The sequence below is a fragment of the Sapajus apella genome, unplaced genomic scaffold, assembly GCF_009761245.1.
Source record: "Sapajus apella isolate SASKATOON/1434 unplaced genomic scaffold, GSC_monkey_1.0 scaffold105, whole genome shotgun sequence".
Lineage (NCBI taxonomy): Eukaryota > Metazoa > Chordata > Mammalia > Primates > Cebidae > Sapajus > Sapajus apella.
This window is the reverse complement of record NW_022437045.1, coordinates 79,885-93,627: the sequence shown is the minus strand read 5'-3', so window position 1 is coordinate 93,627 and position 13,743 is coordinate 79,885. Positions and strand designations below refer to the sequence as shown.

At 44.5% G+C, this 13,743-nt stretch overlaps 1 protein-coding gene across 5 annotated transcripts in view; it reads left to right on the top strand.

Annotated features, from left to right (window-relative positions):
- The window catches only part of ARID1B (AT-rich interaction domain 1B), a 436,956-nt gene that overhangs the window by 401,700 nt on the left and 21,513 nt on the right, over window positions 1-13,743 (top strand). For all 5 annotated transcript variants that reach the window (XM_032258730.1, XM_032258727.1, XM_032258728.1 and 2 more), the window contains 2 exons: window positions 5,373-5,582; window positions 8,619-8,823. In XM_032258730.1, coding sequence (XP_032114621.1) covers window positions 5,373-5,582; window positions 8,619-8,823 — 415 coding nt within the window. The remainder of the gene's footprint in view (window positions 1-5,372; window positions 5,583-8,618; window positions 8,824-13,743) is intronic.

Here is a 13,743-nt window from a genome sequence, read left to right as displayed (position 1 = left end):
GGTATGGCAGACAGCGCTTCGAGGATGGGTATGGCAGACAGCGCTTCTAGGGTGGGTATGGCAGACAGCGCTTCTAGGGTGGGTATAGCAGACAGCGCTTCGAGGATGGGTATAGCAGACAGCGCTTCTAGGGTGGGTATAGCAGACAGCGCTTCTAGGGTGGGTATAGCAGACAGCGCTTAGAGGGTGGGTATAGCAGACAGCGCTTCTAGGGTGGGTATGGCAGACAGGGCTTAGAGGGTGGGTATAGCAGACAGCGTTTCTAGGGTGGGTATAGCAGACAGCACTTCTAGGGTGGGTATAGCAGACAGCGCTTCTAGGGTGGGTATAGCAGGCAGCACTTGTAGGATGGGAATAGCAGACAGAGCGCTTGTAGGATGGGTATAGCAGGCAGAGCGCTTGTAGGATGGGTATAGCAGGCAGAGCGCTTGTAGGATGGGTATAGCAGGCAGAGCGCTTGTAGGATGGGTATAGCAGGCAGAGCGCTTGTAGGATGAGTATAGCAGACAGAGCGCTTGTAGGATGGGTATAGCAGACAGAGCGCTTGTAGGATGGGTATAGCAGGCAGAGTGCTTTTAGGATGTGTCCATCAGAACTAGCAGGAAGGGGCGCGACCCCTGCATTTGGATGTCTTTATGTTATTTGCTTTGAGTCTCAGAAGGCAGCCAACATTGTGTGTTTTCCCTTCATAGTCTACCCTGGTTTTTTGTTTTGTTTTCTTTTTTTAATAGGAAAGGCATTTCTGAATCAGTAATGCTCTCAAGTTAACAGTTAGAATTCAGATAACTTTTCAAAAATATTTGTGCGTTGGCCCACAGGGAGAATTTCAGAGGTTAAAAATAATAATCTTCAATGCTTAAGATAATAGACCAGGTGCGGTGGCTCATGCCTGTAATCCCAGCACTTTGGGAGGCTGAGGCAGGCCGATCACAAGGTCAAGAGATCGAGACCATCCTGGCCAACATGGTGAAACCCCGTCTCTACTAAAAATACAAAAATCAGCTGGGCGTGGTGGCACGCGCCTGTAGTCCCAGCTACTCGGGAGGCTGAGGCAGGAGAATCACTTGAACCCAGGAGACAGAGGTTGCAGTGAGCCAAGATTGCACCACTGCACTCCAGCCTGGGCAACAGAGCATGACTCCTTCTTGAATAAAAAACAAAAACAAAAAACTTAGGATAATAATTAAGAATAAGAACGTATTAAAAACTAACAGTAGACCATATTATATTGTTTAAAACTTTCATGTTGCTAATTTCATTGACTTCTAAAGAAGGCTTGAGATAGTCACAATATTTTAATTTGTTAGTTAGATTATCTCCATCCACTATAGAAAACTTTATCAAAATCGACTTTTCTCCTTTAATGTAAGACAGTAGCAAACTGAATTGTGAACTTTGATTTCTGATTATAATTAAACTTGAAATTGTAGATTTTTCTAAATATTTCCGTACAAGATTTCTTCCTGTACCATAAATAGTTTTAAGGATTTACAAGCAAACTTCTGGCTGCTGTGGTTGACAGGAACATGAGAAAATGAAGCTCACAGTAGGGGAAGATGTCAGACTATTGCTCTGTGTTGAACAAACAGCCATTTTTTTGACTGAGACACTAACTCAAAAAGGGGAGCAAAGGAGAGTGTGAAGGACCTTACATTATCTCTGCTATCAAATCACCGCAAATCCATGCAAACCCGGAATAGATAACTGCTCTTTCTGAGATGCCACTTCAATTTGGACTTAAAATTGCTTTTAATAGTGTCCTCAATAAAGCCTGTCTAACAGCAGGTCTGGAAAAGGCAAAATGATGAAGATGCTCTATGCTTTGACAGTGTGCTGTGAACCATCATTGTTTTGTTACAAAACATTCTAAAATAAAAATAAACATTTGTCCATACACATACACATACACATATTACCAGGCATATGGTAAAGACTGCTGAAATGTAAATCTGCCTAAAAGACTTGAGGAAAATGTACTTATAGGCTTAATTAAAGTATATGCAAGGAAAACATTTGTGGCACCATAATAATGTCTTGCTGTAATTTTACAGCAATTTCCATTCCTTTTTCTTGCCTCCACAAAAGTTTCACAGCCGTGGGATACAATTTTTACAACACTGAAGCGGCACTAGATAGGCCTTTGTGACTGGGAAGAGTGAAGCCATGTTCCTGAAGGGCGAGTTTGTTTGCCCACTGTCAGTGGGAGGCGTGTAAATGAAGACCTTCATCCAAAGCCAGTGTCTGTGAACAAGGATAGTATGTTGGGAGCCTGGTCAGTGATGAGAGTGAAGTCTTTAGTCGCCTTCTGTTCAGACACCAGATACTGGCTGTGGTCATGGTCTGCCCGGTGCGAGCCTTAAGCTGGGGTAGAGGCATTGAGCGTTGGTAACGAGCCTAACCCCTTGCTCAGCCTCCAGCCTTACTAGACTGCCCACGCTCACTCCGCCCCGTGCTCAGTGAAATCCTGTTTGTAGGATATCTGAATCAGCTGTTAATTCCTGTTAGCATGCTGCCAGGCTTTTCACACACTTTTTGTCCATTGGAGTAATCATTCACGGAGAAAAATGCAATCACAGCCTCCAGCATGCAGGGTACCGCGCTAAGTATTGGTGATCCACAGCATCCACACAGACTGTGCCGGTGGAACTTAGAATCTAGTCGGAAAAGTGGGTGTCAGACAGATAATCGTGTGCAAAACATATAATTTGATGTAGTGTGTGACATAGTGCTGCAAAGGAAAAGTGAAGAGTGTGGCAGTGGGGAAACTGAGGTCCTGATTTAGCTTAGCGAGGCAGCCTTGAGGCCTCTTCAGGATTTATTACATAAACTGAGTCCTGACCATGTCAGTTCAGTGCAGATGCATTTTCCTACATTATGGTGCCATAAAAATCCTTTTTAGAAGATCTAAAAATCATGAAAAATAAAACTATTCTATTCGAAACCACCTTCATTACATTTTTCTAAAGTTATGACAACAGATTGAGATACATACAAGTTAATTAAACTTTAAGGAGAGAAAAGTTAATATATAGTCAAACTGTGTACATCATTATCTCAGGCCTATTCCAGCTTATAAGAATCCAGTCCCTTCAGAGGCAGGAACCAGCATTTCTGTGCCCCATTGCTCAGTCCATGATTATTCATCCAGAACCATTCCCCAGTTTCAGTTTAGAGAAAACCAAACCAGGAATGGCAGCTGGATTTTACAAACAGGATATTAGATGAGCTAATTGGAGCAATTTTAAATTGAAATGATTGCTTTTATTTGTCTTACCTTTAAATTGAATCTCAAACCTTTACCTCAATTTTTTACAGACAAAATGCAAGAGGGAAGTTGTTTTACTGTTGCCTGATTATAGACTTTAATGCCTTTTTCCTCATGTTCTTATTTCAAATTTTCACTTTTGAAAAACATTGGACCCCTTTTTTTTAAGTGTAACTCCCCAAAGGAAAAAAAAAAAATCTCCATGCCAAAATTTAGAAACCTCTTAATAATAACTATCCTGTTAATTTAAAAAAAAAAAAAAACCTCCGTACTGAAATTTAGAAACCTGTTATTAATAACTGTCCCGTTACTGATGGCAGAGCCTCTGAGGTGCTGTCCGGGTGACAATCTGGTGACAAGTGTGTTAGAGCAGCCGCTTTTCCTAGTCAAGTAGGCCTTGCGTACAAGAATCTGGAAAAGAAATTTTAAAAACGTATCATTTGGATATATAGTTTCTATATTCTAAGTGTACATATGGGTTTATAGACATATATATTTTCACACATCTATATGAATATGTATACATAATATATTTTAAGCTCTTTAAAGTAATTTTTAGGTGACTTGAAGTGTAGCCTCAGCATCAAAGTATAATCTAAAATATAAAACTACTATTTTTATCATTCTACGTTTTTTGTTTACATCAGCTGTATCACCCATTATATATTTGATAAAGATGTTTTGCCTCAGTAATCCTAAAGCTGAAGGCTTAGAACCTCAGCCCAATGACTCTGTGGAGTCACGTGCTAGTCAAAGGGAAAGCGGCCGCTTCACGTGCCGTGTCCGCTTCATTCTTGGGCGTCCTTTCTTGGGGACCTACTTTTACTGGAGATCGTTTTGCTAAATAAGGTAACATCTAGCCTCAATGGCAGTCATGTTATTTAACCCCCTAAACTTTCAGAAATATGCCTAAAATTCTTGTTAAGCTAAATAAAGAAAAAGGAAAAAAAAAAGAATTCTCTCTATAATCGTTGCTCTGTATTGCAAATAATAACCTAGGTATACATAAATAAATGAAGTAAATTATTGTTCCAGGAAATCTTTATTGAGAACTGAGACATGATTTTGCACAATAACCCTGGTATTGCAAATGTTATAAATATTTTTACAAATATAGAGATATAAAAGACAGGGAAGAAAAACAGTTGGCCCACCTACTTGTCCAGATTATGGAATCCATAGGGTAGGCTTCAGGTGTTCAGAAATGGCAACTCTTGAGATTTTAGAGTCAGGTAAAAGCAGATACATAAAAACCCAAGAACTAGAGTATCAGTATAAAACACACGAGCATATAAATACATGACCATAGAAGTAAATGCATATGTTTATCCATCGGTATGTTGGGATATTAAATAGCACGTCATTAAACTGTGGAGTCTATGTCTCAGTCTATTGCTTTTGCTTAAGCAATGAACAATTACCTGATAGTTCGTTACCTTGACAGAGAAGTTCAAGCAGTCTTAAGTAGGGCAAGCCAGCTGTCATGAATAAATTCCAAAGTTTTGGTTGCTCCTTAGTTTATCTAAAACAAAACCAAAAAATCCCACCAAGCTTAGAGCCCACACCACTGGTTCCTGTGACTGGGAATCTACCTTATATTTTTCAGCAAGCACCGTGTGGTCGCTCATCCTCCAGGTACTGTGGCATTTTAATGAACACTCCCTTTAGCCGCTCTTGTTTTGATAAGGAAAAGTAAGAGTCCATTTAGTGTTTTGGGCTCTATAATATCACATGTAAAGTTTTTAATTCACTGTGATCATTCCATGAGCTAGAACCCTTTTACTTTTAAAAATATGAGATGTCACTGGAATTTTGCCTTCTGGGATTCAACGCTTACATCCAAAAGGGGCTTTGTTCTTTTTTGTTTCTGTTTTTAAGTGCATAAAATGGGGAGTTTGGGCCTTTTATTTAAAGTAAAAGTAAATTCCTAATTAAGAAAATGTATAATTTGTGCCTGAACTAGTAGCCTTCATTCCTAATTGTTGTGTGATAGCAGTAGTTTTTAATCTCTCCTCTTCTATTTGTTAGCTCATTAGTTTTCTCTGCCCTTCTCCCCTCTCCCTCTGCCCACCATGCCCCACCTTCACATGCTGCTTCTGGGTACTAGAAGTCCAGCTCCTCCACCACCACTGGGGAGAAGATCACGAAGGTGTATGAGCTGGGGAATGAGCCAGAGAGAAAGCTCTGGGTCGACCGATACCTCACCTTCATGGAAGAGAGAGGCTCTCCTGTCTCGAGTCTGCCTGCCGTGGGCAAGAAGCCCCTGGACCTGTTCCGACTCTATGTCTGCGTCAAAGAGATTGGGGGTTTGGCCCAGGTAAGAATGAGTGAGGGAGGGAGTGAAGAAGGCAGTGTTACGGATAAGCTCATACAGAGGTTTTCTTTCAGTGTGTGGACTCAAGTTTTTTTCTCACAAAGGGAAAGCTACGCCTGGGCAGGATCGCCTCCCTGCAGCCCGTGTCTGTGTGCTGTCAGGGAGCGCTGGGGGACCCTGGCTGTGCCACCGACTCACAGTGTAACCTCAGCAGGTCATGTACCTGGACCTCGGTTTCCTCATTGATACAGTGGGCCAGATTGGATTTTTCTATAGGTTTCCTTACAGCTCCACAATTCTCTGGAATCTGCCAGTATTTCCTAGTAAATACTCAGAAATGTTTAACAAATGACTGAATTAATTATCTGTCAGATACAAGTCACATTGACTGCTTCCGTCTATCCAGAGCAGGTTATCAAGAAAATTAAGTCCTACTTGTCAAACCACACCCACAACAACCGGACAGTTAGGAGGGCCAGTACTGTGACCTCCAGTGGGCTAGGCCTCAGGTGGGATGGGGGGCTGCCTGGGGTACAGGATTAAGGAGCTGTCACCATGTGCTTGCTGCGCTCTCAGAGTGAGTGCATTCTTAAGTCTCATTGCCTAGGCATCAGGCTCTCCTCACTGTAGCCCTCACTCCCTAATCAGGAGCCTAGCTGTAGGGCCATGCCCTGTCATAGGAACAGGGAAAAGGCACTCACTGTGTAGCCTCTTTCTTAAATACATGAGTCGCCAGCCCCAAAGCATAGATGAGAGAACTCTTGTATAACAAAATCAAGTACAGGACCGGATGCGGTGGCTCACATCTGTAATCCCAACACTTTGGGAACTTAAGGCAGGAGGATCACTTGAGGCCAGGAGCTGCAGACTAGCCTGGGCAGCCTGGTAAGACCTTGTCTCCATTAAAACCAAAAAACTTAGCCGGGCATGGTGATGCACACCTATAGTCCCAGCTATTCAGGAGGCTGAGGTGGGAAGATCGCTTGAGCCCAGGAGTTCAAGGTTATGGTGAGCTTTGAGCACACTACTGTACTCCAGCCTATGTGGCAGAGCAAGACCCTGTCTCAATAAAAAATAATATATGTTTTTTAAAAATACCATAACGCTGTAGCCCAGGGACACTCACAGGGTAGGTGGTGGGGCCAGGTCTGTCTGACTCCAAACACGTACTCTTTCCATTTGCTAGTGATTCTTGAGCCTAGCTGTGTATTGGAATGGCCTGGGCAGCTTTTAAAAGCTTTCAGTCCCTGGGCTGCCACCCCACATCAATGAAATAAGACCTTTTGTGCCCAGGGTAATCTAACAGGCAGTCAGAATCAGGCACGCTACACCCCACCAAGGTGGCGGGGCCACTGACTATCCAAGGGCAAGTCACCTGCACTGCAGGTGTCCTGAGGGCCTCCATGGTCTCAGTGCTGCATCTTGAGGGAGAAAGGGGAGGCCTTCTTTGTGCTTAGCCTTCCCCTTAGGTGCCTAATCCATCTCATGGGGGACTGAGACCTACGACAGAAAGAATTAGAGCTTGCCCAAGACTGCCTAACCAGCTGCTAAGTCATGGGATACCACGTGTGAGTGCTGGCCAGCAAAGGGAATGATTGAGACATACTTCTCCCTAACATGGACTCCCCTGACCTTTCCCATCTGCACCTGAACTCCTTTGCCCTCTGCTCCTGGAATCGCCGGACCTTTCTCCCCTGCACCTAGCCCCTTTTGACATTGATTTTTTAGAATCACCAAGACTGCTCAAACGATTAGATTTTACCAGTCAGCACACAGTAGGTACCGTCTGGCTGCTGCCCTTACTGTGACTGTGTCTGCAGTGTGTATAGCCAGGCCAGGTCTGTCACGAGACTCTTCGGGCTTGACTAATGAGGATTGCTGGAATGTCGCCGGGTTGCATCTCCGTCTGCGCACCGTCATGCTCTCTACCTCGTCGGCATCAGATGTGGTTGGGGGCAGGTGCTGCAACCACACAAAGCCCTGCTCCCAGCCTTCCTTCCTAGGTCATTCTGAGCAGCGCCAGCTTGCCATTCCTGAAACCGCCCGCAGACCCACGGTTTGCAGCCCTGCATTAAGTGCCAAAAAGGGCGGCGAGCACCTCGGGGAACGCGCACAATTTATCATACACCACCGAGTACTAACAAATGGACAGAAGAGCTGTGTGAGAAAGTCTGAGTCCAGAAATGTACTATTTCATTAAAAACCACTGTCCCTTTACCCTCTCCCGTGCTACACAACGCAGGAGACTTCAAAAGGCAAAACTTTCCCCAAGTTATTTGCAAATCTTCATGTTTCATTCGTGTGTTTAACCTTTCGTAACCTGTTCCCAGGTGGGAATCAAAAGGTTAAAATAATGCCTCACATCTTGATGTCGCATTTCAGGAGTTCTCTTTCTTCCTCCTCCTTTTGCGACTGTGTTGTCTCCAGCCTAAGCCTCCTTGAGTAAGAGCACCTCACAGGGAGGGGTGTGCCCGCCCCATCGGCAAGGCGGGTGGCCAGTGGCATCGCATCGGGCTTTTTACATTGGAGGCCCTTGGTCTTGGGGCTCACTCATCTTCGCCCGGGGTGCTGCTTTTGCTTTTGCCTGACGCCCCCAGCAGTCTTGGGGTGAGGGGACAGGTGCGGCCCAGAATCACAGGCCTACTCCTGGGAGCCTGCGCCTGCTGGAATGAACACTTTCACATCCATGCCCAAAATCCTAAATTGCAAAATAGTGCCGCCGTTGCTTTTTAAATGTTTTGAGATGCCCTTTTTCCTTAATTGGAGGCGGGGTGGGATGAGCGTGAGGCATTGGGAAACGCAGCGGGCAGAAGGACCTCCGAGCAGAGCTTTTTCTTTGCCATCAGCAGGTTCCCTAATGGTTTTATAACCGTAAATGCTGCCTATGCACTCCTGAGTGGGAGTAATGAGCATTAGTTAAAAGCGGCAAATGAAAAAAAGTAAACCAAGACATTAAGTGCTTTTTTTGTCTCCTGGCTTTAAACAAGCCACTTTGCTGCAAACCAATGATCCTGCCGTGTTGTTTTTTTTTTTTGCTAGGTTAATAAAAACAAGAAGTGGCGTGAGCTGGCAACCAACCTAAACGTTGGCACCTCAAGTAGTGCAGCAAGCTCCCTGAAAAAGCAGTATATTCAGTACCTGTTTGCCTTCGAGTGCAAGATCGAACGCGGGGAGGAGCCCCCGCCAGAAGTCTTCAGCACCGGGGACACCAAGAAGCAGCCCAAGCTCCAGCCGCCATCTCCTGGTAAGTGGCGGCGCTGCAGTCATTGGCCCAGGAAAGCCCAGGCACCGGGCTGGGATGTTTGGGGAAGGTCATTTCACAATCAGGCCAACAGAGCACTGGCGACTTTTGAGAGGCGGCAGTTCCGGTGTCGTTTTGTTTATTTAATTGGACTCCCGTTGGCAATGTTAAGGGACTAGAAAATAAAATCTAGGATATGGCCATTTCCGGTGGGTACTTGGAAGGGACCTTCTTTTGCTTTACATTAATCAAAACAGGCTTTCAGATTCTGAGCCATGTAAGTTTTTTCCTTATGTAAGTATTCAAAAAGATACTCTCTACGTCTACACAAAATAACTGTCCCCAGTGGCCTGTCTGAACACTTGAGCACTTCTAGGAAGTGCCACCCTGCTGGTTTGACAGCCAGCTTGGGTCAGCCCTGCCTGTCGGGAACCCGCAGAACTGAACTTTAGCAAAATGAAGTCTGGGCTTCGCTTCTAATATCCCCTGCCCAGCAAGTCCTCGCTTCTAGGGAATTTAGCAAACTGTCGTCATAAGGATCCACACAGCCTCATTTTGGAAAGAGGTGTTCATTACGGCCTTGTCCTGGAAGTCGGGTCTTAGGAATGGGTGCAGCGCTCATCACCAACATGCTCACAGGCCACACCGCACCAGTGACACCTGTTGGCTCCCATCTGTCTCCTCCCCACTAACCAAGACGCTCCTGTTCCTTTCAGCTCCCCTGCTAGCCTTCGTTCTGCTGTTTGGATTTCAAATCTGAAATTGCTAAATCATATAATTCTGATAAATGCAATAATAGAGGTGGGAAGAAATTGACACCTTAGTGCTAGGTGGTGAGCTGACTCCAGTAGACCGAACCATTCGCTTCTCTGTGTCTGGCTCCCAGTCAGCGACCTTCAGCATGTAGCCTCACTGTTCCTGGTCCCTGTCTAAAGGTGTGGCTATGCCCACCACTCCTGGGCATAGCTTGTTCTGAGCATGGCTGGCAGCCCACATTTCCTGAGCACTTCCACTGTGCCAGGTACTTTTCTAAGTGCTATCATTTCCTCTTCACATCAGCCCTGGGACACTGAAACTATTTTAAAATCCATAAGAAAATGAAGGCCTTGTGGAATCTAAGTACCTTGCCCAAAGCCAAGTAGCTGGGGAGTAGAAGGTCTAGAGTGTACACGATACCCACAGACACCTCTGCCTGTGTTGAAAATACCTTTGTAACAGGTGAAATGTGTACACACTGAAGCCAGAGAAAGAATTTGTTTCACTTTTAATGATTTCCTGTACCTGCTGTCTCGATGGCAAAGCTGGTATCCAAGTTTGCTAATCAAGGGATCTCACACGAATACTTTTTAGGCCCAAAGCGCACTTGTAGTGAATATACCTAGAATTACATCTGTAGGCTCTAAAAACAAGTAGAAATCCTCGCTAACCTCATCCTTAAAGATTCAAAGGCTTTGCCAACTCTGGCGTCCCTTAAAAACTGGAAAATCTAATTTTAAAAATCTCACAACATTACATTCAGTTCACAGAGTAAAACATGCTGCCTGTGAACAGCTCTGAAACTATTTTTCCAAAATAAAAACCCAGCGGGGTGTAGGGACCAAAGTGGTGATGTCTGTGAAGATCTAAGGGTGTGTTTTATTTGCCAGGAAAGAACTCGTGTAACTGAATGGTCCGCACTTGTGTGTGGAGAATGGCTCTCCCAGCGTGCACCAGCTTCAGGACGAGCAGCCCTGCTGGGGCGCATAGATCCCTCAGAAAGTGGAGGGCCTGTTCTCTTAACAGCCAGCCCTTCCTTTCCCCCTTTTTTAAACTGCCATTTTTATGACAACATTATCATTTTAACTACACAAAAGAGCTTGAATTGCAGGTGTACTCCTGGTAATACATTCTTCTCAGTAGTCTAGATGGAGCCGAGGTCCTGGGACACGGGAGGCAGTGGAAGGAAAGGCTCCTGGTCTCACCCAGCCCCCGGGAGCACATGCAGGGGGCTCCAGAAATACACAGGCGCCCGGGTCACAGACAGGGGCCCCCCGGTCTTCAGAAGCCTCTGGCTTCACTGCCACCCAGGCAGCAGGTGGCCTCTCCAGTCTCAGCCCCATCGTTGGGGAATGTGTCTTGGAAGCATTTTTGTCATTAAAGGAAAATAAAATTACTCCTAACTCTTGGCCATGTTAGAATCTCATTTATTACAAAATTTTTAGACACAAATTTACAGTAAAAACATGTGTTCTTTGAAGTCACTTTTTCCCAGAAGAACATAACCGTAGTTTACATTTTACCAGCACATGCAGGCAAACTCAACTAAAAGATTCCGAAGAAACATTTTAGATTTTTTCCCCTCAAGGGTCGCTCTGAACCAACTGAAATCCTAAATCTTTTGACTGTATTCTAAGAGCATTCCAAGCCGTGTGTCTCTCTGGTCGGGTTTCGATATGGAGTGGCTAATACAGCTCTGGGCTTCAATTCCATCAGCCTCTGGGAGGCATGAGCCCCTTGGCGGCTGGGGCTGCACCCCACGTCACTGCCAAGTTTCTGTGTGGCTTCTCACACCGGATGTCTGGGTTCCTGTCTGTCAGCGACCAGAGCTCAGTCAGTGACTTGAGACTCCCACGTGAACCTAGGCAAGGCCTTGAGGTATGGTTTACATCTGGAAGGTGCCAGTGGGGGCCTTGTTCTAACACATCTAGAGAAAGTCATGGGGGAGTTTGAATGAACACTGTAGGAAGCGCCTCCCCAGATGGCCCCTGCAGCCTGTAAGCTGGAGACAGGGAGGGGAATAAGGGACCAGGCTGGGAGAAGTGGGGCAGGGGTGGGGCACAGAGCTCCACGTTCAATTAGTGAGTCTGTAACCAAAAACCCATCCATCTTGGCTGGCAGGTGGCTGACTGAATTTCTATTATTAGCTGACAGGTGATGTCACAAAACCTGTCATGGATCCAACTAGGGAATCCTCAGTGGAAGATAAATGAGAAAGGGGCTCAGGTTATAAACAGAGGTGCCCTCTGGTTGACCTCTAGTCACTGTAGACCTGGGGACATATCAGCTCTTCCTTCTCCCCACCCTATTTCCCGCAACCCCGCCAGAACTAGGGCACCAGGTTTGTGCCGCGTAAATTATCTTCCCAGCTAGGAGCCTGGCCGTGCTGTCTGAAGTGTGTGAATGTACTTAACCTTCAGTAACCTTTCCATTGTTTACTTTAGAGTATACATTTGTAGCTTCTGGCAAAAGGTAGGGATGTCCTAGAGAGCCTGCCAGCCTCCTCTATTAATGGAGTTACAAGAGGTTGCATTCATTTTTTTTTTTTTTTTTTTGTGAAAGGAAAAACACACTGGCAAGAGAGATTTTTTTCCTCTTTTTTTTCTTAGCTATAAATGTGAATACTTGTAAATAAGGGTCATTCTGAAATCAAGCCGTGCAAGTGATGTTTCCAGGGAAGCTGTCAAGGCTGGAGTGGAGCCGGCCTGAATGTCGGAACAGGTCGCTTGTCTTCTGCAGCACTAGGCGGGCAACCTAGTCTGCAGGATTATTACCCTCTTATGTAAACGGCAAAAGACGGCTTTCTTCCTTTACTCCAATACGCCTTTAACATGTGTTTCCAAGGTTTTACAAAAATTTGTTTTGTAAGTATTAGTGAATCCATTTTTCTTTTGAAATATCTACATTAAACATCAGTCTTCTCTGTATACCAAACCCCCGTGGCACACATTTACCTCTGTAACAAACCTGCACACCCTGTACATGTACCCCTGAACTTAAAGTAAAAAAAAAGAAAAGTAAATAAAACCTTTTTAAAAAGTCAGTCTTTCCAGCATCTCTGAGGACTTCTCTGAGTCATTCAGTGCAGGGCTCACGGGGATGGGTGTTACGCCAGTGTTCATTCCAACCCAGGCCAGGGGTTGGGCAGACCTAATCTGGCTAGAAATGTCTCTGTCTAGCTGAGGCTTTCCGAGTAGAAATAATGTACTCATTTCGATTTCTGACTCCTTCGCAGTGTACTCTGTAACCTCTGGTGGTTTGTTTCACCTCTGTTGCCACTGAAGTGAAATGTAAATAATGGTAATTGTAGTGAGCCTTGGGGACTACCCAGGAAAGGCATTACACACAATAACATGGAAAATGTTACTCACAAGCAGCAGTAATCCTGCCATTTGTTCGGGCGATGGGGGGGGTGGTTCTGAACGCTTTCATCATAAACTCCATGAGGGCAGGGGTTGCTGTCTTTCTTATCAGTTTGGTCCACTGGTGTATGTGGGCGCAGAAGAGAGCCTAGACTGTAATAGATGTATTACTCCTTCAGTAAGCGTTTGTTTAATTCACACTGAAACCAGTATCTGTTGATGATCTAGCATTGCTAAGGACTACCATAGATGACAAAGCAGGGGCCCTGAAGATGTTACGTTTTTCCCTCAAGGTGAGGTTAATTTTTCGAGTCCCGAGTAAGGTTTGGAAAAAACCTGTTCCTTTCTGTTATTAAAATGTAATTATACTTAAAGCCAAATCCCAGCACCCTGACAACAACATTAAAAAACTCAGAACCAGTATGACTTGCGTTTTTTGATAAGAAATCTGATTCCATGAGTCAAAAAATGACTGCTATTAATGACAGAGCACAGAGGCATTCAGATGTTGAGAAGCTATTGAAGTAACATAGGCTCATTGTTAATTTGTATACTTGCTTTTCATCGTAAACATTTCACATTGCCTAAGACCCAGAACTAAGTATTCTAATTTTGTTTCTCAAACAGCACAATAATTCATTGAATTCATGCACCAAAATGTTCATCCATTTGTAAAAATTTACACTTACATTATTTTCAGTATAGACAACAGTGAAATAAACACTTTTCTGCCTAAAGCTTCTTTTTTTAATTAGATTATTTTCTTTTCTTTTCTTTTTTTTTTTTTTTTTTTTTTTTTTTTTTT